At 42.3% G+C, this 22,695-nt stretch overlaps 3 protein-coding genes and 1 pseudogene across 3 annotated transcripts; 1 reads left to right on the forward strand and 3 right to left on the reverse strand.

The window, feature by feature from the left end:
• Positions 1-38: 38 nt before the first annotated feature.
• On the forward strand, positions 39-2,228 carry LOC115396431 (protein Bouncer-like). Its single transcript, XM_030102308.1, is given in 5 exon segments — positions 39-60; positions 1,695-1,793; positions 1,796-1,857; positions 2,002-2,092; positions 2,095-2,228. Coding segments are annotated over 5 exon segments (408 nt in total).
• A 411-nt stretch (positions 2,229-2,639) lies between these two features.
• msh5 (mutS homolog 5) lies at positions 2,640-10,987 on the reverse strand. The gene is given in 29 exon segments (XM_030102309.1): positions 2,640-2,760; positions 2,841-2,930; positions 3,096-3,223; positions 3,489-3,635; positions 4,526-4,600; positions 4,726-4,787; positions 4,790-4,874; positions 5,747-5,873; positions 5,958-6,076; positions 6,797-6,864; positions 6,958-7,045; positions 7,157-7,168; positions 7,170-7,238; positions 7,421-7,530; positions 7,608-7,680; positions 7,793-7,921; positions 8,005-8,067; positions 8,161-8,245; positions 8,247-8,297; positions 8,905-8,950; positions 9,041-9,123; positions 9,377-9,412; positions 9,750-9,856; positions 9,984-10,086; positions 10,088-10,103; positions 10,216-10,269; positions 10,505-10,585; positions 10,678-10,801; positions 10,889-10,987. Coding segments are annotated over 29 exon segments (2,451 nt in total).
• A 1,332-nt stretch (positions 10,988-12,319) lies between these two features.
• On the reverse strand, positions 12,320-13,985 carry LOC115397060 (SPRY domain-containing SOCS box protein 1). The gene is given in 5 exon segments (XM_075410444.1): positions 12,320-12,457; positions 12,544-12,705; positions 12,708-13,168; positions 13,170-13,304; positions 13,960-13,985. Coding segments are annotated over 4 exon segments (861 nt in total). The 5' UTR covers positions 13,283-13,304; positions 13,960-13,985; the 3' UTR covers positions 12,320-12,332.
• A 65-nt stretch (positions 13,986-14,050) lies between these two features.
• Positions 14,051-21,946, reverse strand: LOC115396434 (H-2 class II histocompatibility antigen, E-S beta chain-like; annotated as a pseudogene).
• Between the last annotated feature and the right edge of the window lie 749 nt (positions 21,947-22,695).

Below are 22,695 nucleotides of genomic sequence, written 5' to 3' on the forward strand. Positions count from 1 at the left end.
CGCTCAAATGAGACTACTGCTGCTGTTTTTTGACCATCATGATGCTCATATCGGCGCAAGGTAAGCAGACGCAGTAGCCGTTTTTGGTGTAGGGAACACACAGCCTCACATTCGCCTCATCACACCATAAACATGCTCCTGATTTCCGTTTGAAAGTTATTCATCAGTAGTTGTTTCACATCTTCACTAAATTTCTAATTTATTCACGTGTAGTATAAGAACAGCAGAATCAAAAGACTCAACTGTGACTTTTACATGGTTATTTTTTGTTGATGATCATGTTCTTTTCCAGTTTTGGCTTCATCATAAATCTATTATCTAACATTCACTTCAGGAAACAAGCTCTTTAATGCTTTTGTTTAGCAACAAATTTTCGCTTGTTTGATTCATCTATGAAGCCTTTCATCAGAGAATATATTCTTCTGGTTTTCTTGATTTCTATTCCCTATTCACTGTCCTAAAGACAAAGAAAATGAACAAATCTTCACATCTGGAAACTTTGCTGGTTCATCAAAGTAGCTACAAGTTAAATGTTGCAGTTCCACAACAAATTCAGCCTTTAGGACGATTCAATACAAACAATTGCTGAAGCATTTTTAGACTGGTTTTAAGATGGTGTTGATTTAGCTTATAGTTCCTCCGGAGGATGTAATTCAGTCCAGCCTCTTTAATATAAAAAGGGTGCACAAAATGTTCACTGACACTGAACACAACAGCGTGACATGCTATTTTAAATCCCCCAAAATGACTGCACGGCTGAATCCACCTCAAAGCGTAACAGAGCCCTCATTATGGAAGTGTGTATTGCCACCTCGGCAGGATTGCATAACCAGTACTACAATAAATGGCGGAGGAGAGTGTCGATTAAGGCCCTTACGGCTTGTCCTTCCACTCACGTTTTTGTCACCTTGTGGCTTTCGTCACGTTGAACTCCACTTCATTAGCGTTGTGTGCGTCCCTTCACCTGAACTGGCAATTAGCTAACGGGATGAAGACGGATATAGGATTGTGAGTCACTGAAAAACATCTTCGGATGAGGGAAGAGATTAGGCCCTCTTATGACAAGTGCCAATAGGGGCATGGAGCCAACAACCAAAATCTGAGCATCAAAACAAACAAAAAAAAAATAATGCTGTGATGTTAGCTTTAATCAATAATCATTTCCAACAACATTGCTCAATCTGGATGGTATTTGTTCGCTGTATCTTCCAAATCTTTCGATCTGCTTAATCTGCACAAATGTTTGTCCTCTTCCTGCACAATGTTTTCCGACCGCCGTTTCTATTAATTCCAGTATCTCTCTGGTCAGTGTAAACGTGACGTGCCCGAAGACTTGAGCGCTTGCTGAACAATGCAAGTCATATCCACTCTAAGAAACAAATTCCAGACTGCTGCAGAAAAACAAAACATTCTCAGACTGCTGGCAGTGCTCGGCAGAATGCTCATGAGTTTGGCTCGTTGTCCTCGAAAGACCAAAAGAGCAAACATGTCCATGAGGTCATCTCCTAAACACTCCAAGGTTTGAAGAAGTTCAGGCATTTTCTTCACTACTTTTCATCTGACTAACTAAACATTTAGATTCTTTGGCATTGCAGTCCTCTCAGATATCATATTAATTAAAATACAGGTTTTGAATGTCAAGGAAAGGAGCAGGAATGAAGAAAAGCAGTTTGTGTGGTGTTGTCTGGGCTCAGGTGAGGACGAGGAGCAGCTGGGCAGCTCATGGAGTCGTGGGACTCCAGGAAGAGGAGGAGTATTGCAGTGTTTCCGTTGCGACCTGGGCTTCTGGGACGCCGCTACACCACCGAAACCAACTGCAGCGCCGGGGAGCTCTGCTTCACGGGCGGGGGAAGGCAGGTGGGTGTGGGACGAGTCCCCTCTTCTTTAAATTTGCAGAGCATGTGCATAAATGTAGCATTAAGAGAGCTGACGGGATCTGGGGTTGAATTTTGAAAGCGTTTCCAACTCCACACACTGAATACTAATATTCTCTGTTGCCAGCTGACGTTTCTGGATTGTAAAGACGCTGGGTTGTGTCAAACAGAGGAATGCAACGTGGAGACCACCGTGGAGCTCTTCTCCAACAACACCGTCTCGTCATGACTAAACACTGCTGCGACACGCCCTTCTGCAACGCCGCGCACCAACTTCCCGTACACACACTTTTGTATCTCACCGTGGCTTTCCTAACCGGCTGTAACCTCACTGGAGTCTCGACGGGATCATAATGAGCAAACATTTATTTATTGTTGTCATAAATAAAACATTGTGAAGGGCTGCAGGAGGAACTTTGACCATGTGGTGAAGAAACATCACCAGCTTCACACAAATCTTGCACTAACAAACACAAACACACTAGATGATAAGATATACAACATGGTGATGTATAAAAGAAACTCTTAACAGATTTCTTCACTTCAGTTCTGTTTTTGTCACTGTGGATATTTTGAAACGTGCATACAGTGTTTAACCAGTGTTTTTGCTACAATATAAAATCTTGCAACATGTGTAGGAGAATAAATGTGTTGACTGTAAACGTGCCGCTGTCGTATATTCTGCCTACTCCGTTAAAATAACTGAACGGGCTGACCACAGTGCTGCAGCAACACATTTGCAGCAGCGAGCAGAAGCAGAGGAGCTTAGCTGCTATTCGACAGGTCTCCAGAAGAGGGCAGGAGCTCATCTTTCATGAAACCCTGCAGGTCCAAATCTTTGTCCTCCAGGTCAAGGCTCAGGAACTTGTCCACCACTGACTGGCACCTAGCCGACACACACCACACACACACACACACACGTCAGTTTCACACCTTTTGTGGGTTTTTGCCTCCGTTCTGTGTGACGGACTCTTCGTCTGCTCGTCAGAGGAAGCTGCTGTCTCGCTGCGTTTGATGGGCCTGCCGGTTCTGTACAGCTCGGACACCTGGACACATACAGACCACACCGTTAGTCAGCCTGCGAGCCACTGTGTGTGAAGGAATGTGTGTGTGTGGTGGTGTGTGGTGTGTGTGTGTGTGTGTGTGTGTGTGTGTGGTGTGTGTGTGTGTGTGTGTGTGTGGGTGTGTGGTTTGTGTGTGTGTGTGTGTTACCTCAACCCCCTCCGCACAAGGCAACTTGGCAAGCCGGCCAAAGTAGCAATGTTGGCAGCGTAGCTGGACTGGCAGATCCCCTCCTTCAGCTGGTAGAGAAACACTAACTCATCTCCGTCCACTGCTGTCTCCAGGGTCTAATACACACATGCAAACACACACACACACACACACACACACACACACACACACACACACACACACTTAGTCATACTTGTGAAATGAGGTGAAACAAGTGGGAAGCGGCGTCTCATTAACTAATTGGTCATTTTCGGGTATCTGCTGGCGACACTGTTCCGCAGCACATCGGTTTTACCATCATTAAACCTCGCTGAACATTCACACAAACACCTCCGGCTGCATCTTAACGTCGGCCGGGCCAAGATAGTTTGTATCGTTTACCAGGAGAGACAGAAGGCTGGAGGACGGCAGCAGGCCCAGCTGCAGCACACTGTGGAAGTTGGTGGCCAGCAGCACGTGAGGACAATCCACAAGAGCCTTCCTCAGCCAAAAGGAGATGGAGGCAGCCAGCAAGGACAATCCGTCCACCTGAAAGGCAGCATTGTATCATTAGCTCTGTTTGTGATCTGGGATGAAGCTCCTCTTTGCCAAAATCTTTTGTCTTAATTCAGGTTAAGCTGTTTACAGTCTGACATTGAGTTGCTGTCGAGGATAAACCAATCAATGTTGATTGTGCCTATTAGTCACAAGAAGAAGAGCTTCACCAGCCAGATGGGTTCCTTTCAACTTTGGACAACAGAAACAGATGTGACTTTCTACAGTATTTACTCACAATGATCAGAATCTAATAAATATTAATAGGGAAAAAAGCATTACAGTACTCATTAATGGTGAAAGCCTTTATTTGTAACTAATTCTAAAGTAGTTCTAGTTTGTTAATTGAATCACAAAAAAACTAATTAAACTTTTAAAAACAAATTAAAACCTACAGTTTTTCTCTCATTGCCTGCCAATGTGAAACATCTTCAAGAAAGTAAGCAGCAGATTTACTTACTGAGGAAAACTAATAGAATACAACAAATGTAACTATTCCCGTTCAGGCTTGTCCTATATGTCCCAGGTATTAAATCCCTCAGCTGTCACAAAACTAATCTACTCTGCACTACCGGTATTTCGTTTTATGGTAATGCACCAGTTTGTCCTGCTCAGCAGAAATACATACACTGATATAAAGAAGCTTAAATAAACTCTCTTGACTGATATAGGTCCCAAAAAACTGTCTGTGGGTGGTAGATGCTGACACTTCTATATCTGCGTATCTAAACAGCTGCTGGTGTTCTTCTGCTAGTGCCTGACACACGTTGAGGTGAAGTGAGGATCGTTTATGCTCTAAAATGAATAATCAGCTGTGACTGGTCTGGAGTGAATCATTTGTAACATCACTGTGTGTCCTTGTGATGAAAATGCAAACTTCTTACTGTGTTGGTTCCTTTTCCAAATTCATCAATGAGGACTAATGACTTTCCAGAGCTGCTGTTGAGCGCCTGCGCCATCTGGAGGATTAGAGACAAAAACTGGTAACACTGCATACATTGCTTGTGTATTTGCTCTATTATAAAATCTGGACAGGTGGAGAGGGGGAGTGTGGTTCGCAGAAATCCATGCGTGTGCGACGCACCTGGTTGAGGTCGATCATGAAGGTGCTGATGCCCACAGACACAGACTCCCTGCTCTGCATGGGGTGAAGATACCGTCGACCAAACCGATCTCTGCATCCTTCGCTGGCACGTCTGAGCCAATCAGAGCCATGAAGACAATCAGGCCCACCTTCCAAAATCAAAGAGGGGGAAGAGTACAGTTGGAAGCGAAGCAGTGGAAATGGATCCCGATTTACGGAAAATATTATCAAATGGAAGAAGATAGATGTTGAAGAGGAGGGGCCCCAGGACGGAACCCTGGGGTACACCTGAGGGGCTGTGAGGTGAAGGATTTGAGTTGGATGAACTGAATACGGCCTGACAAGTAGGAGTGAAACCAGAGAAGGAGGGGGTGAGTCATGCCGATGGAGGAGAGTCGACTGAGGAGGATGGGATGAGATATGGGGTCAAAGGCCGCACTATATCAAGACGGATGAGGATGGAAAGTAAACCAGAATCAGCTGCCGTTAGGATTTGTGATCATGAGGAGAACTGTTTCAGTGCTGTGGTTATGAACTCACTGGAATCTAAACCAGTTTTTTCAGGATAGGACTGATGGCTGCAGATTTGAAGGGAGCGGGAACAGTTCCAGTGAAAAGTGAAGAGTGAATGATGGCTGACATGAGAGGGAGCGGAGAGGGAAGGCGGGATTTGACGAGGACCGTGGGGAGGGGGTCCAGCTGACAGGTGGAGGACTTGGACTTAAGTGACGAGCTCAGAGATTACAGAGGGATGAGGGAGTTTGAAGGTGGAAAACGATGGAAAAGGTGGAGTGGATCAGAGGAGGGGAGGGGTGAGGTACTGGAACAGAGGTGGTGGATTTTGTTAATCATCTCACTAATAAAAAAAAACCAGAAGCAGAGAGTTGCAGGTGTCAGAGGAGTACAGGTAGGATGGTAGTGATTCAGAGGGTTGAATGATGTATTGAAGATGGAGAACAGTGTCTTGATGAATCGAAATGTACATTTGATGCCTTTAAAACTGCAAAACTGCTCATCCTACCTGTTTAAGGTATATGCTCTTGCCAGATGAATTGGGGCCAGTAATGATCTTTACTCGACTTTCTGACTCGGCGCTCTGGAAAGAATTGGGCACAAACACTGGACAGCACAGCTCTAACAGCGGATGTCTGAAAAATTCAAAAGGAAACAGGAAAAATAAGTACCGTCTTGCACTAAAATATTTCCCATCTCCCATTTCAGCTCCCACCTACCTGCCCTGTGTGATTGTGATCTCCCTGTGGTTGCCGAGCTTGGGTGACGTGTAACTGTACTCCAGGGAGGCGCTGCTCATGGCCATCAGACAGTCCAGCTCAGCAGTGAGATCCAGAACCTACACATCACGTAACTTTAGTACGCCGAATGTCAAGAATAGAGCAAACGGTGAGATGGGAGCTGCCAATTTAACCATAACTGAGCAAAATTGGATGACTGGGAACATTTTGAATAGACAAACGACAAAGAAGAAGATTTCTTTAAGAAAACTCATGGAATGTTAATTTCCTCTTCAATATAAACCATTCATAAAGCATTCCGTTTTGAACCTTTTCCATACTGTGCAATCCATAAAACAAAGAGGTTTTGTGAGTGGGGGTATTTAATTCCCGAGAGAGAGTGTTAGGAAGGAGTATTGCTTTCATAAGGTTTTATAAGTTTGCAACCTTAAGCCCAACTAAAGCTCTGTGTTGCTTTGAGATATTTGTCAAGTTGCCATCTGCCTAACAGCTTTCAGGCAGCTACAATAGTGTAAACACAACAATGCATCATCTGACCTGAATGCTCATTCTGCCCTCGGAAACAACACGAGCATTTGTAAACTGCAGTATGTAGAATCACAGCAGGAGACTAATGTCACAACACGGAGAAAACTTAGAATCGAGACCGGTTTTATAATTCAAAATGAGCAGCTTAAGAGGAAGCACGCAGATAATCAAAACAAAATCCACCTACACACATTCAGAGCATTGCTTATCGTGCCAACACTGACTGCATCGGAGTGGGAGTCATGTTTTGAAAACTGGAAACCGGGACACGGTCAGTGACGAACACCGACCTTATAAAGAGAGACGCTCCTCTCAAGGACCGCGTTTTGCAACTGCGTCATTACTGCCGTCTCCATGTCTGAGAAACAGGAAGCTTATCATCAGGAACACGTCCTGAGAATCACATTCGACTTGTAAAAATATCAGGAACAAATCTGTCGGGCACAAGAACCTCTGATATCACAGTGCAAGTCTCCCAGGAGGTCGTCCAGCTCCCTGGTTCTCTGGCTGCGGTAGTGCAACCGGTCCTCTGACAAAAACTAGCCCACACCGACACATAAACACAGGGGGGAAAAAATAACAAAAAAACCCTGCAGATCACAAAAGTACAAAGGAAGCAATTTCCTCAACAGACGTCGTCATAAACAAACCATGAAATCAAGCGCCCTCGATCTGAAAATCCTCTTTCTCCACCATATTGGGAAGCCGAGGCACAGAGAGGAGAAATCCAATCTGCGGGGAGAGTTTGGTGCTTATATAAGTGAAGTTATGGGCTATATGTGGCCCACCAGAGGAGCAGTTTTCACTGTCTGATAGCATGAATGCAGTACGTGCACTGTGGAAGTGTGCAAAGCTAAAAAAATGTTAATCTGGGAAAGGCCCGTCAGCGGTAGTGTAGAAGTTTAAGATCAGACCAGTGGGATGTAAATAACACAGCAGGATGGTATTCGAGCGTCCAGATGTTCAAGCTCTCTTCTGGCAACATCTGTCAGGAAGTCTGAGAGCCCCATCATTCTCCTCTTCTCTGAAAGACAAGAGCAGGGTCAGTTTAACTGGCACGAAGAAAAGGGTCACTCCCGGTGAGCGGATTACTGCATTTACTCTCATCAATGGCGGGATCCACGTTCGGGTTGATGATGAAGCGGTTCTCCGTCAGGCTGCTTTCAAAATCCACCTGCAAGTCTCAAACCAACGGAAGCACCGGAGGTCAGAAAGAGCACGGCGTCAAACTGAACGCTGACACAAACGAGGATTCTCTGTAACGGTCGGCGATCTTTCGAGCTCACGACTTGTCTGATGAGGGAGGCGACGTGGTGGAGGTCGTCAGAGAAGCCGTCGCTGATGTCGCGAAACAGCTGGATGGACTGTGGCAGACGTCGCACAGCGTCCCTGATGCACACCGCACTGCACACAGTCTGACAAGACAGAAACAAATCTTTAAAAAAACATCATTTACCAGTTTTCCTGACACATTGTTGCCTCATACTGTAGTTCAAACCTTGTAAAGACTTTGCCAGTCCGTCACTTTGGTGTTTGAGACAGACATACGCTGCAGAAGAGTCTGAGACAGAAACACGTAAACTGGAATTTATTAGTTTGCTATAAGGTACTGTCAGTGATCAAGTGGAAGAATGAAGAAAGAGAAAATCATCACCGGTATGTTTCTGATGTTGCGTAATGAAGACTGCAGGATGTTCAGGACGTCCGAATTTCGAGGCGACGTAAAGAAACGTATAATCTTGTCTCCTGTGTAACACTTCCAAGTCCTGTGTGGGCCGCAGAAACCACTGACTGACAGGAGGAGGAGGACGTTACGTACACTGAAGCTCTGATTCTATAAATACAAACTTTTTTTTTTTAGATCACTGAGCTTTTTGTGAAGTACTTTTCTGTGTATCTAAGAGAGCACAATGCATGTAGACACAGCATGAAACAAAAATATCTCTGGTGATATTGTTGACACTAAAAACAAAAGATGAAGCACTGCCCTGCCTGGAAATGATAAGAAGTTGATTTTGGTATTTCTAAGAGCAAACAGTGACACAAGAACCATGAAATTCCTGTGACAGACTTTCTGCCTGCTGGAGTTTCTTTATTATTGTTGACAAAAACCATGTCTGATAATTAATTTCTGTTTGTCTTTTGTTTATAAGGCTCTACATGTCCCAAATGCATATATCTTATAAACAGCTAACAGTAACTGTTAATAGCTGTTTTTATAGTGGTTTTAGTTATATAATGACCAAATTGTTTTGACATTTCTCAGCTTTGAACATGACCTTCATGTTAGTAATAATGGTAATTAAAGGGTTTATTTCAAAAATAATGTACAACTTTCCTTTCTTTAACTGAAAGGGGGCCCTTTTGTTTTGTTTTGATGGAATCAGAAGTCTCTCACCGTAGCAGTCTGGAGCCAAATTTGCATCTACAACGGTTCATTATCCCTGTGATAAACAAAAATAAAGAATTTCTGTGAAAGCAGCTGCATAAAGAAAATGTAAATACTGTTTTATTTGTCCCTTATAGCCACGCACCATAAAGACTTAGTCCTTCCTTTTCACCTGAATGCAGCTTGTACACTGAAGGGTGGAGCTCCGACTTGAAGATCTGCAGCACACTGAAACAAAACACACCTTTCCCTCTCGATCTGGTGATTTCTATCTGCTCCAAAATACTTTCACAGGTATAGAATTGAAAAGAAAATGTAAAACAATAACAAAGCAAGTTGGCATAAAATGTAATCTAAATCGAAACATATACCTAACAGCCTCACTGTAAATCCAATTATTCAGTAAACAACTGAGATCATCAGAAGATCAACACTGGGTTTCAGAGAGAAGTGATGGACAAATATGACGTTGATCATTTACCTGTATGTGTCTCGATCGACGCACACCACACCTTTACTAAAGTGGACAAAAACAACGGACATATTAGGTAAGTAACATTTTCATTCAAAAAAAACAAAAATCTGAATCAAATTAAGCACATTTGGTTTACTGCTACTCAAACAGTAGATATACTATCAAAACACAGTGCCACAAAATACATCCCACTGTGGCATATTTAAGAATTTTAAAAACCCATGAAGCCTTGAGAAGAGCAGTAAAAAAAAAAAAAAAACACTCTTCATTGAAGAAAAAAAAACTCTGCAAAGGTCCTCATTAGGGAAAATGTGTAATCACAGTTCTGTGTGTGTGGTGTGTGTGTGTGTGTGTGTGTCTACATTAATGTGTGTCTCACAGTGTGTAGGCGTGGAACTGCAGGATCGGAACTCCAACACTGTCTTCCAGCTCTACTCCCACTCGCCTCCTGTCCAGACATTTTAGCAGAGCGCCCACTGCCCTCAGCTACACACACACCACACACACACACACACACACACACACACACACACACAAGGAGAAAGAGTTATGGACACCACGCCGTCAGCTCGGCTGAGTGATGGACAGAATGATATGTGGACAGCTGGCTAACCATAAGGGGCGAGTCAAAGGAGATGCAGGAGGAGAGGTAGGACATCTTGTCCCTCTCAGACATGCCGGAAGGCAGGAGAGGCACATGGGCAGAGAGAAGTCTGCTTACCAACCTCCAGACCTACAACAAATAGGAGATGCAGAATCAAGGCAGGACTTTGTGAAAAATAAAGTCATACAATTTGCACACACAAAAAGGCACAAATACAAATTGTGGATGAGTGTCTGTTTACCAAAGTCAGCATATGGATAAATGACCACTTCTGGTTTGTAGTCGGGATTTAAACCTGGAATAAAAAAGAAAGCACTGGCTTATCGTTGCATCACTGCAGTGCACTGAGTGGAGGTTACATAAAACAGTGCGGCACATCTACAGTCTTATCACACAGAAACTGGCTTCAGTGAGAAACACCCGTCATCTCCTCTCATTCCCTTGACCCAGAAACTACTTGTTCCGCAGAACATCAAAACAAAACCAGTTCACACATTTCTGACATTTTTGTTCTGGCAGTCGGAGCTCACCCAGTTGCTGCAGATAACGAGTCATGCAGCGCTCCTGCTTCGCACTTGTGATGATAACATGGGGATTCACTTCTTGAATGACTGGATGAAATGATAAAGAGATAGAGGAACATAAACAGATAGGGAGTTTGAAAGACAGACGACTTTCAGCAAACAGATGATGAAATGTTTACCTCTGGCCAGCAGGTGGAGCTCAGAGTCATCAGGAGTGTCCACCATATAGTGTAAAGAGGAGTCTGCACTGTCATAGAAACAGAGCCCCACCTGTCCGTGCTGAGCTAACACACTGAGGAGAACCTGCAACAAACAGCAAACACGAGTGTGTGTGAGAATCTGTTGGAAACACAGACAACACTGGCAGTCAGTGAGGCCGTGTGAGCTTACTGCAGAGGAGTCCTCAGACTCTTCATCATCTCCATCAATGCCAATGGGGGCAAATATCATCCCTCCTCCTCCGGGATGACTTTCAAGAGCTGCTGCCATGAAGACCCACTTCTACCAAGAACCAGCGACAGAAAAAAAACGAGTTCTGTTAAATTTATTGGACCTACACCAAGTCTGGTCAGGTTCATATTGGGGAGAATAAATTGTCAATCTTTGGGCCTTTTTCAGTGTAGGCGAGGCTACAGCTTATCATTTAAAGTTACTACAGCTCAGTGTAAATCAAGCACACAAAGCGATCATAGAAAAGCTGCTACTTATCATAAGTAAATGTTCCGCCGTATTTAAACTCGTATTTCACAGTAAAATATGTACTTCTAACAGGCTACTTAGCTAACTGAGATCAGCTAAATACATATTTATCCATTTCCCTAATCAGTACGACTTACCTTGTTGTGTTACGGCTTTTGATATAGTGAGGCCTTATGTTGAAAAGTTTAAGCTTTGTTCAGTTATAAGGAAAATAGTATTTAAATAACTTTTCTTGTCCATACAGTAATGCTCATTGCTAACACTCACTTCCGGTTCAGCTGTTGTCATGGCGACGGTCGTGACCTTATATGGACATACTATGTTAAATAAGTGTGGATAAAGAAGGGGGGGAAACGACAAATACCTGTAAATACAGATTTATAAATTTCTTAGAAAATAAATTACTGTTAGTGCAAGTCAAACTCTGATAATTATGATAACAACAATGATAATATTATCCATATTCATTATTTGTGTTATTAAAGCCAGCAACAATGCCAAGATGTAATTCAATTAAATACGTACTAAGTACTAAAATACTTAAGTACTTTTTGTTTACATGCAGGATTTCACTCTTTATAGAAGTAAAAAATAAAGCATTGCTTGTCACACAAAATAGACAACTGTAATCCTCAGCCTGTCAATACTTTTTATTCTGGGGTCTCTCTCTTTGTGCCTTCCCATTATACACTGTGTCTGGTGCTGCTCTTATACTACAGGTCTGGGTGAAAGTCACAGAACAAATCAACACAATTTTTATCAAAAATATTCATATATGTCCCAAATTTTGTCCAAGCCACAGCAAGAACACTATAAACAAGAAAAACTTTTGAATCAAAACTACAAATGATTTTATTCAAATGAGTTATTTATTACATATTCAAAGAACAATATGGCAACTCTAAAAATTCACATTTGATGTATACAAACAACTGTGAAACAGTGTAAGAAATGATATGCATAAATGTTTCATATCAATAATTTATAAATAATAAAGTAAAAATAAATACAGAAGACATTTATTGACACCAATTTCATAAGAAGGACATGCATGAGAAATTCAGTAGACGAAAAGTGCCGTGGTTAATAAAGAGATTGGTAAAAATATCTTTTGCTCTGAGTTTTGTGCAAAATCTTAATGATGGGGAAGCAGGTATTGTTGGAGAACAGGGGGGAGAGGCAACTTGTCAGTTTGCCACTGCTGTCGTAAACACTGCTGAATAGATAATCCGCATAATGCCATCAGGGCTGGAGGATCGCCTGTGAACAACAAGAACATATATCTTTACTTTCACTGTGATTTATAATAGTTACATACACTTGCAGTGTGAGCATGTGATACTCACATTGGGTACCGTTGAGGTAGCGAAGTCGAATGTTGGCTCCTCCTCTCACGCTGCTCACGGCCGGGAACAGCTCCACTCCACGAGGAAGGTCCTTAAAGGCCGCGCCGAGGAAGCAGCCATCGACGACAAAGCCCAGAGTCGCTGCGTCTGCATCCAGGACCATAGGATGCACTCAGGAAGGAGAGGTGTTTGGACCGCCTTGTGTTTTGTATCGTGTCGGGTGTGTGGTGTTAAAACCTCTGCAGCCTCGGGGTGATGCTTCCCCTTCTCTGCAGGGTAAATCTCCAGGGTTTGACCTCCATGCCAGAGTTGGTTGGTTTTGAGTTCCCAACCCCAGGACTGCAAGTCTCCGCCCACCAGCACGTTGTACCCCGAGGCCTGCAGAGGACAGTCCTGCTTTGACACGCCTAAGACGGCGTGACTCCCTCTGTGGCAGGGGCTCCACACCACCTCCCAGACGTGCAGCCCGCTCCTCACCCCCACCTCCGCCCTCACCCCGTCGCTGCTCAGCTCGGCCGGTGAGCGCGTCACCTCCCGCTTGCAGCGCGAAAGCAAAAGATTCGGGGAGCGGTGGACCGAGCTCCAGTGTGAGCGGCGGTCTGCTGGAGAGACTGGAGGGAGTTCAGAGTGATGCCAGACGAGAGGAGGCCGGGACCGCTCTGGGTTTGAAAGCTGATGGAGGTGATGGAGGGATGTCAGCTGCTCTGCTGTAAAGCCAGACTGACAGTGAGAGGCCCATTGGTGCGATGGTTGTCGAAGGACTGTAAAGAAACACAGACATTTTTTTCAATCATCAGTACACTAAAAGAAACAAAAAGCTTTCAAGACATTTTTACTTGGATGAGCTTCACACTTCATGAAAACATGCCATCGTTACATTAACAATTGTAGGCATGTATTAGCAGCTTCATGAAATGTGGATAATGGAAAAAGAAGCTTGAAAGACTCCCTTTTGGGGGGGTTCCTTCTTTCTTTGTGGAGTTTGAAAGTTCCCCCTGTGCATCATGGCTGTACTCTTCCCAGTTTCTTCTCACATTCCAAAAAATATTAAAGTTATCAAAACAGTTATGGTGTGTGCAAGCATGTGCGTGTACTCTGTGATGGACTAGTTAATGGTCCAGAGTTTACACTGCCACCACCCACAGTCAACTGGCACCATATACTATCTACAACCTCAAGTGCGTAAAGTGACCCAGAAGATGGATCATCATCATTACACTTGTCAAAAGGACAGTAAACAAATCATAAACCGTCACACCAATTGAGAGTCACCAATTTCCCTCAAACACACGTTTATGGACTGTGGGAGGAAATCCGCATGCACAGGGAGAACATGCAAACCCAGAAATCCATATGGTTTCAGTTATTTCACAAGTAAAGCAGTGTCCCACCGAACCAAATAAATGTTGTTCTTACCAGTTTGTGTGAGTTTTTTCCGTCGGGTCGGTGTGAGCAGAGTGTGTAGAGAGACATACCCCTCCAGTGTGTGTGTGAGTGTGTGTTTATATCACTCTCTTATCTGGCGCATCTTATCGGGAACGTAACCGCTGCTGCCCCGGTGACTGTTTAATGAAGCTTTTTGTGGGTCGACCTCCGGTCCGGGAACAGCACAGTCCATCATCCCAGTCAGCGTGACGCCAAACAGACCTGCGGTGACAAGGACGGCAGAACCCTGGCGTTTTAATACACAGCGAGACGAGACGAGGGGAAACGATGCGAGGCGACGGAGCCGTCCTGATCCGTCCTGATCCGTCCTGAGCCGAGACCGGATTCCCTCCGCCTACCGCGTCCGGTAATGGATGTAAACATAAACGGCAAAACATACGAAGAGGATGAGGCTGGGGCATTTAATGAGGAGGAAAATAAAAATGAAATAAAAGCCAAAACGACTCATTATTTCAGAGCGCACATGCGCATCAGGAGCAGCGTGCGCAGCGTGTAGAGCGTGTAATCCCTGCGCGCTGCCTTACAGGCCTTATCTTCGCCTTAGCCCATTTAACACTGGATATGGTTTCATTCTTTATCTTTCTTGTTTTGGGCTGTGCGTGTGTCCTCTTTTGCTGATTTTTTTTATATGGTTATTCGTGTTTATGACTTCACTGGGAATATTGACAGCATATACTATGATTTGTTGATCAGTCTTTGCTTTGCTTTTCTGGATGTCAAATCATGACAGAAAATGTCATGACTGAATAGAAGTAAATGAAAAAGAAATATTCATGCAATTATGGATTCCCATGTTTTTAGAGTATATATGTTATGTAACTGTTTACATTATTAAAGAAGATACATTATAATAAAACGAAACTCTCATTTTCTTTACTTGACTATGAGTTCAAACAATTATGTGTTTCCCAGAACTCTGTAATTGTGATAGTAACAAATATTGTGAGATGGATGGCTCACACATGTTCAATTTTAACCAATCAGTTTGACCTCATTGTGAGCAGAGGTCAAAATTCTCCCTTCACAGAGACAGTCATCAGTTTGTTTCTTGTCATTGGGGATCCCTCCAGTGGAGTTTGTATTTTCTTGATGTGAGCTTTTTTTTTCAGGTGCTCTGATTTCTTTCAACAGCAGACGAGCATGATATAATGTGGCTTGGTTCACCGCACATCACAGGCAGCAGGTTCTCTAGCTCTCATTACTTTGCTGTACTTATTAGGATAACAACAAAAAGCTTTATGTATGATTTATTGAAATGCTGATTGTGCTACAACAATGTCAAGGACAAGTGGTCATGAAGTGACGGATATGAGTCAGCCATCATTTGATTTTACATATTGATCAAGTTAAAACAGTTTCTGCAAAATAATAGGCTAATAATGATAATAATGGTAAAATCTCCCCTGAGCTGTCAGAAACGATTCATAGATCAAATGATGGAAGGAGAAAAGTTGATAATGTCCTATCTATACTCGTAACTCCAAATCAATAACAGCACCCTGTTTTTCAACCTTTTTTAGAGTAGGGTACATTTTTTCATTGAACAAATAACAATGTTCACCACCAACCTAAAATGTTAAAAAATGAAACTCCAGCCTATATTAACAATTGTTCTTGTCAAAGAAACAAATTGGATGATTAAGGTGTAGCAGATCTTTTCCAGGATCCCAAAATTAGCTTCTCAAACAGAAAAACAGAAAGGAAGACAACACTGAAAACATACAAACACACGCCCAACAAAAGAGGAACAAGTTCTATTGCCCTTGTTTGTGCTTCAATAAGTCACTCTTTCACTATCATTTCATCTTTATTTGTTTGTGTTTCTTTTAACAAGGTCAATGGTGTCCAATTTGTGTCTTATAATAAAAGCCGAGCCAAGCACCACTATCTCATCATGTGTAATATTCCACATCCACGTCATGCAGGAGTGCAAAAACAAAGTGGGTCACATCTTATCCACTGTAAGAACATCACAGATTATTTATCTTTATCTGAATGTGATTATTTGAGCAAAAACAAACCTACTGTGTTTCACACACGATATCTGAAACTGTAGTTGCATCTGGTTTGTTTAAGTTTGACAAAATGTGTTCTATGTCTTGGTTTTTAATTACTAACTTGAAAAGTTAGCACCAACAGGACTCATAGTGAAACTTAAAACAGTGTCAGTCTACTAATGTTAATAACAATAATTAAGCCGAATCAAATAAATAACTCAGATTTGGATGATATTCAATTCCACACATCCTGCTTATAGATATGAAAAAGAACTTGACCATGAATTCAATCCTTTCATTGGTATTAATATGCTGTAAATGAATGAACAAAAAATGATGCCGCTCCTTTCTATAAAGATCCAGAATGTCTCATGCACTTCAATGGATTTTAAATGAAATGTGAGGTAATGTTTTTAAATCCTGCTGTGTTTTTGTATTCAGATGATCAAACAAACACTGACTGCTGATTCCTTCGGATCTGTATGTTTTATGAGTTTATCGTTTTAAGTCCTCAAACATGGCTTTGTTCAATAACAGAAGATATAAAGGGTTAATATTAGACTGTGAAAGTTAGTTGCTTTTTCAGCTTCCTCAGCCATGTCATTTTTTTTTTTTTTTTTTTTTTTTTGGGGGGGGGGGATAAAAATTCTAAGTACTGCAGACAAGTATTCTTGGATGTGTGATTCCTGCTGCCTCAACTGACCTCAGCATGACCGAAGGCTCAACGACGAGAAATTCAAACTCACTTGACATGCAACAGCATGTTTGGATTTTCTGCATCTAATGTACAAAAATTGGGTTTTATAATCCTTCGGAATGCAACCTTGCAAAACATGAATTAAAAAGGGACTTCAAGAGGATTACATAGTGAATGTACAGTGATTTTCACGGTTTGGGCTGAGCTCCGCTAGGGAGCGCCAGAGAGCTTCAGGAGGGGCGCAGCAGTGGGAAAACTCTGGGAAAACAGATCTCATTCTGCACACATGCCTGCTATCCTAACTTTAAAGAGGTTTCAGCATCAGTCCACTATTTCAGTGTGAAAAAGATTTTTCCAATATTTTAACCAGCTTTAAACTGTGGAGCCTTTCAGTTTTCTAATGGGTGTGTGTTGCTTGAGCTACAGACCTGCAGCAACCTGAAAAAATCCAAACAAAAGTCTTGTGTTTCACGTTAAGAGGTACTTTTCCTGTAATACGAACATTCTATTCTAAAAAAAATGAATTTGTTCGCAATGCAATTTTCCTCCTGTGTTCTGCCATTCATTTTTGGAATCACAATTTTTTTTCTAAAAACCATAATTGCAGATTATGTCTTGACAAATAGCTCCTATATGGATGATCCTACATGCATGGAAAGTTCTAAATAATTCCAAGAGGTTCCTCTGATGCTGTACGTTCATCACAATCATTGTCAAGCCCTTCATATTCCACTAGAGAAGTGCTTTCAGTTACGCTATTGTCTGATCAACTGTCTGCAGCTGCTCCTCATCTTCATGACACACACACACACACACACACACACACACACACACACACACACACACACACACACACACAGACACACACACACACACTTTCTCCACAAGTACTGGTCCTTAACTGATACATTGTTTTAAATTTTACTGGTACAGTAAACCCTTTAATGAGGGAACACCGTAAAATCCAAGGGGTCGTGTCCCCTGGGTGTCCCTCTTTAGAGGAGCATGCTATAAGGACGAAATGGGGGACATGTTGAAAACATTAAAAACAAATACATATGTCATTTAGCTACAATTGTTACAGACTTGATCTACTTGGTTTAAATGACATTATGCATTATGGGTAATGTAGTGTTGTTGGTCTCCTGACTATCTCTCTCCCTAATGTGTGTATGCTGCAATGAACAGGCCATTTGTTACTGGTAACATGACACTGCACCTTACACTGAGCACTTTTTTTGTCATCCACCCAGCACTTGAAAATGCACACAGCACTTTTAGGGAGGCTAATTTGCACATAAAAAGTAATAAATAAATGTAATGATTTTCATCAAAAATTATTATTTATTGGAAACATTTTGTGTTGCTTGTAGGTCTGGTCAGGGTGCCTCTCCAGAGAATTCTTTGCTATGCTGACTCTCACAATGCCACATCCCCCACGCCAGAACAAGGCCAAAAGCAAAAGTCTGAAACTAAAAATATGTTACCTGAAAGTGAAAGAAAGTTTTGAAGGTGAAAAAAAAAAATCTAAAACAGGATTTGAATGTGAAAAAAATAAAATCCAAATCTGAAAACATTAAACTTGCAAGTACAAAAAAACCTTAAACTTAAAAGTATTTATAAGTGAAAAATCAAAATGTATGATTTCATCAAAGAAATCCAGAGCTGACTAACAGCTAAATTTAAGTCAGAAAACTTTTCATACACATTTTTTTGAATGCAGTGTTTTAAATTTTTAAAAATTCAATCAATTCAAGTCAATCCTGCCAGGTACAGTCAAATGTTGCTCTAAGTACCCCTGGCTGCAGCATGGAGAAGCGGCAGGTCGATTTCTTTCTATCTGTGTTTGACTGGCTTTGCCTGAGCCAGGACCTGGATGTGTGGTACAAAATAATGAATTTAAAAACAGAATATGAGGTGAGAGAAGTCAAACTGAAAAGTGGGAATGAATTAGAGAAATTAGATTTTCAAATGAAAGAAATACAGTTCGATTTTATTGTGATACACATCTGAACCAATACATTCAATTCAAATTAGACCATTCAGATTCAGATTTTAACAGCAATTATTCACTTCCTACTGGCACAAGTTTTATGTCATGCAACTTCGTACCAAAATACTGTGCAGAAGGTGTGCTGAAACCTCCCCAGCTCCACACCGGTCTATTATACGGGGGGGAGGCATGGGTGTTTCCCACTGGAGGAGTCAGTGGTGGAGAGATGGACTTCCAGGAGGTCGTTCAGAGTTCCCAGCTAGCCTCTCCAGCCGTTTCAAGAAAGGAGTGATCCTGGCTCTGTTCGTGGGCCGCTCTCTGCCCATGTGTCCCACCTCTCTGTTCCACTAGTCGCCCTGTGCTCCCTCTGTCCTCCTCCTCTTCCTCCTGCTGCTGCTCAGCTTCATCTACTGAGATGGGATGTAAAAGCTGGTTATGTTGCAAATAAAAATTCACATCTAATTCTTTTGTAATTATCATGTCAATATTGTGACAGTCAGTAAATTGTTGACTTGTGTGTATTATACAGGGAAATAAATGTACGAGGGTGTACCCAAAAGTTCCCGGAATGTGATTGTAACTTTTTATTTCTGACATTTCAAAATAAAACATCACCGTCGCCTTCAAAATAATCTCCATCTGCATTAATGCAGCGCTCCAGCCGTGTCTCCCACTTCACCAATGTGTCGTGACACCCGCGCGTAATTGTGCCATTTTGGGCCGGCTGCGTTTTTTCTGTCACCTCCTCCACATCTGCAAACCGCTGGGGAACAAGAACAAGTCACTCGAGGCTACATCTGGCGAATCAGGCGGATGGGAGAGGAGATTCATCTCATTCTTCATCAGAAACTGCGTGACGCGCAGCGCCGTGTCCACTGGCGCTCTGTCGTGGTGGATCAACCGGGCTCCACTCCGCCACTACGTGGGCCGCTTCCTCCTCACATCCTCACGGAGCCGTCTGAGGACTTCCATGTAGCGGTCCTGATTTACAGTCTGACCTGGAGGGACAGACTCGCTGTGGACGATACCCTGGACAGCGGAAAAGCAGCTCAGCGTTGTTTTCACGGCTGAGCGGACCTGACGCGTGGACATCTGGCCCTTTTTAAACCACCCGAACCACTCATGGACCTGATTCTTCCTCAGAGCATCATCCTTGTAGGCTTGCTGCAACAAGGTGAGTGTTTCTGCTGCTGTTTTTTCCCAGCAAAAAGCAGAATTTAATGTTTGCGCGCTGCTCTGGCTTTCCGGTTAATGTCGCCATTTTGGAAAAATCCCAGACTGCTGCTGCACTCTGTTTATATATATAGCGCCTGACAGGCGTCAGTGTCACTCTGGGAGTTCAGCTTTTTCACAGATATGCATGAGGCTTACCTGCAGCACATCTGACGGCCAGAAGTCGAAATTCATTATTATTAGTATTTTATGACCAAATTCTGGAAACTTTTGGGTACCCCCTCGTATCTACGAAGTTGCCATATGCATCGCACATGTCTGGTTTGAACTCCAGTCCTGGAGCATTAGCCTGTTGTGGAAGATATTAAGTTCCTTCAGTTGTTATTCGATTGTAGATCATCTTAATATAATTTTTAAACTTCTTTAGAACACAGTCATACAGGATGAACACAGGTCAGTGATGTCACAAGTTGCTGTTGACTTCTGACAGTACCACCATGTTTTTTTGTTGCAAACCTAAGTGAAATGAACAAATGTGTTAAAACCAACCACAGATGAACTATCTAAGAAACCTTTTTATTACTATACACTTCCACCCTGCTGCTGTACACATTTTGTTGTAAATTTTAAGGATAATTTCTTATGCTTCTCACCACTTCTGTTCCTCTTGTGTAGGAATCCACCAACACCAACGATCAGACCAAGTAGAAACACTAATGTCCCTGTTGCGATCTTTATCTTGTCTGATGTTGTGACTGATTCTGAAAACACATTTATGACAAACAACACAATTTATGACACAGACGATTGTGTTTGCTGCTCAACTTGTTTCAAAAGTCTCTTATTAAAAACTCACTGTCTTACCCCACTCATAGAGCTTGGGCTCCATGAGGCTGGCGTGCTCCACCTTACAGGTGATTTTATCTCCAGGGAGGGTTTAATTTCCAGATGTGAGTGGATTTGGTAGAGCCAGTTTCCGTTCGACATCTCCTCCGTCATTATACGTCGGAGGTCACCTCGTGTCCGTTCCTCAGCCATGTCAGTTTGATGTTTTTGGGGTAAAAACCGTAAGCAGTGCAGACAAGCATTCTTGGATGTGACATGCCTGCTGCCTCAACTGACCTCAGCGTGACAGAAGGCTCAACTACAATGAGAAATTCAAAATGACTTGACATGCAACAAAATGTTTGGATTTACTGCATCTTACGTGCAAAAATTAGGATTTTTGTAATGCTTCAGAATACAGTCTTGCAAAACCTGAAATAAAAATGATTTATCCTGCCTCCATTGGGGGCAAAAGAGAGCTCCAGGAGGGCTGCAGCGCTGGGAATCTCCAAATCATACAGATTGATCAGCAATCACCAAGCCTTCACATTTAAACCTAGCGGAGGTAAATACAGTACAGATTTTTCTCTGCAAGTTCTCAGATTTACTCAGGTATGTAAGTATATGATTAGACTTAACTAAAGGTTTCAGTGTAAAGCTGCTATAATCGAATATTGTAATAGTGTTGTATTTTGGAGGAAAATTCTTTATGTTCCCCATGAGCTGTGACTAAAATCTTGTCTGAAACAGAAAGGTCATTCTTCTTATGAAAACTAAGTTCATGATTCCAGACATTTAAATGCAAATGCTGCAGGCAGAAGTATTCTGAAGCATTGTCAAATAATTCATCTAATCTCAATCACCTGTTTTCAAGTTGTCATATAACACCTTCAGGTTATCTTCACACCTCTTTATATTCTTTTTTACGTTTTCCACAATTCTCGAGTTCTTGCACAAATTTTCAATAATTTTTCGTGTTCCCTCTTGGTATCCCACACATTTTCCCAGCGTGCTGTTGAATTCACCCAGTAACACTTTGTTAAAGAAAATTTGTTCCAGATAAACAACGTCTCGCGAGGAATTGACCAGGCAACGAACCAAAGCATGGCCAAAGTAAGAATCTGTAACATGAAGCACAACAAGGATTTGTGGTGAATACATGCTGCTATTCAGCAGAGCTACAAGATGTTTCATTTAAAAATGTGACTTACCAGCAGTAGAAAAGGGCAGAAACAACAGCCACGGCACTAGTGAGAAGCTGGGAGCTTTCATGGTGACAATACAAAGCTAAAATGAACTGGAAAACGAAATACTTGAACTCCCACCTCCTTGTTCCCGGAACCTGTTGTAAAAAAGCATATCTTCTTAACAACAGGTGCGGGAATAAGGAGGTGTGGTGCAGTACATGGAGTGACAGCCTGTTTATAAAAGACGGGTTCCTTCCTGGATGTGTGTTCACAATATATCCATTATTTGATTGGGCTTTGGTTCTTTCTGAGAGGTTTTTACATGTTTTCATAGTGCTTTCTCTCTGGGTAATCAATTAATCTTTATTTAGAGCACTTTTCACCTTGCCAAAAAAGTGACATCAACATTGATCGACTAACAGTTTTTCCCCACAACCCTATACTCTCTGATCACTTCCTGATATAATCTGAGATTACATTAACTAGTTTTAAAGCACCTGGGGAAAAAAAATAAATAAATTTAGGAGATGTCTGTCAGAGGATAATGTGACCAAATTCAATGAAATGATCCCATCAATATTCACTTAATTCCCATCTGTGGACTCAATGGACAGCAGTATCAGATTGATTTAGTTGCAGATGGAGAAGCAGCCTCACTCTGCTCCACACTTGATTTGATTGCTCCCTGAAGATAACAGCAACAACCCAGAGGAGGATAGCTCCATGGTATAACAACCAACTTCAAACATTAAAGAGATCAGCTTGAAAACTGGAGAAGAAATGGGGTCTAAGTCAACTAGAAGTATTGCGTACTGCCTGGAAAGAAAGGCTGTT

The sequence above is a fragment of the Salarias fasciatus genome, chromosome 11 (assembly GCF_902148845.1).
Source record: "Salarias fasciatus chromosome 11, fSalaFa1.1, whole genome shotgun sequence".
NCBI classification, from domain to species: Eukaryota; Metazoa; Chordata; class Actinopteri; order Blenniiformes; family Blenniidae; genus Salarias; species Salarias fasciatus.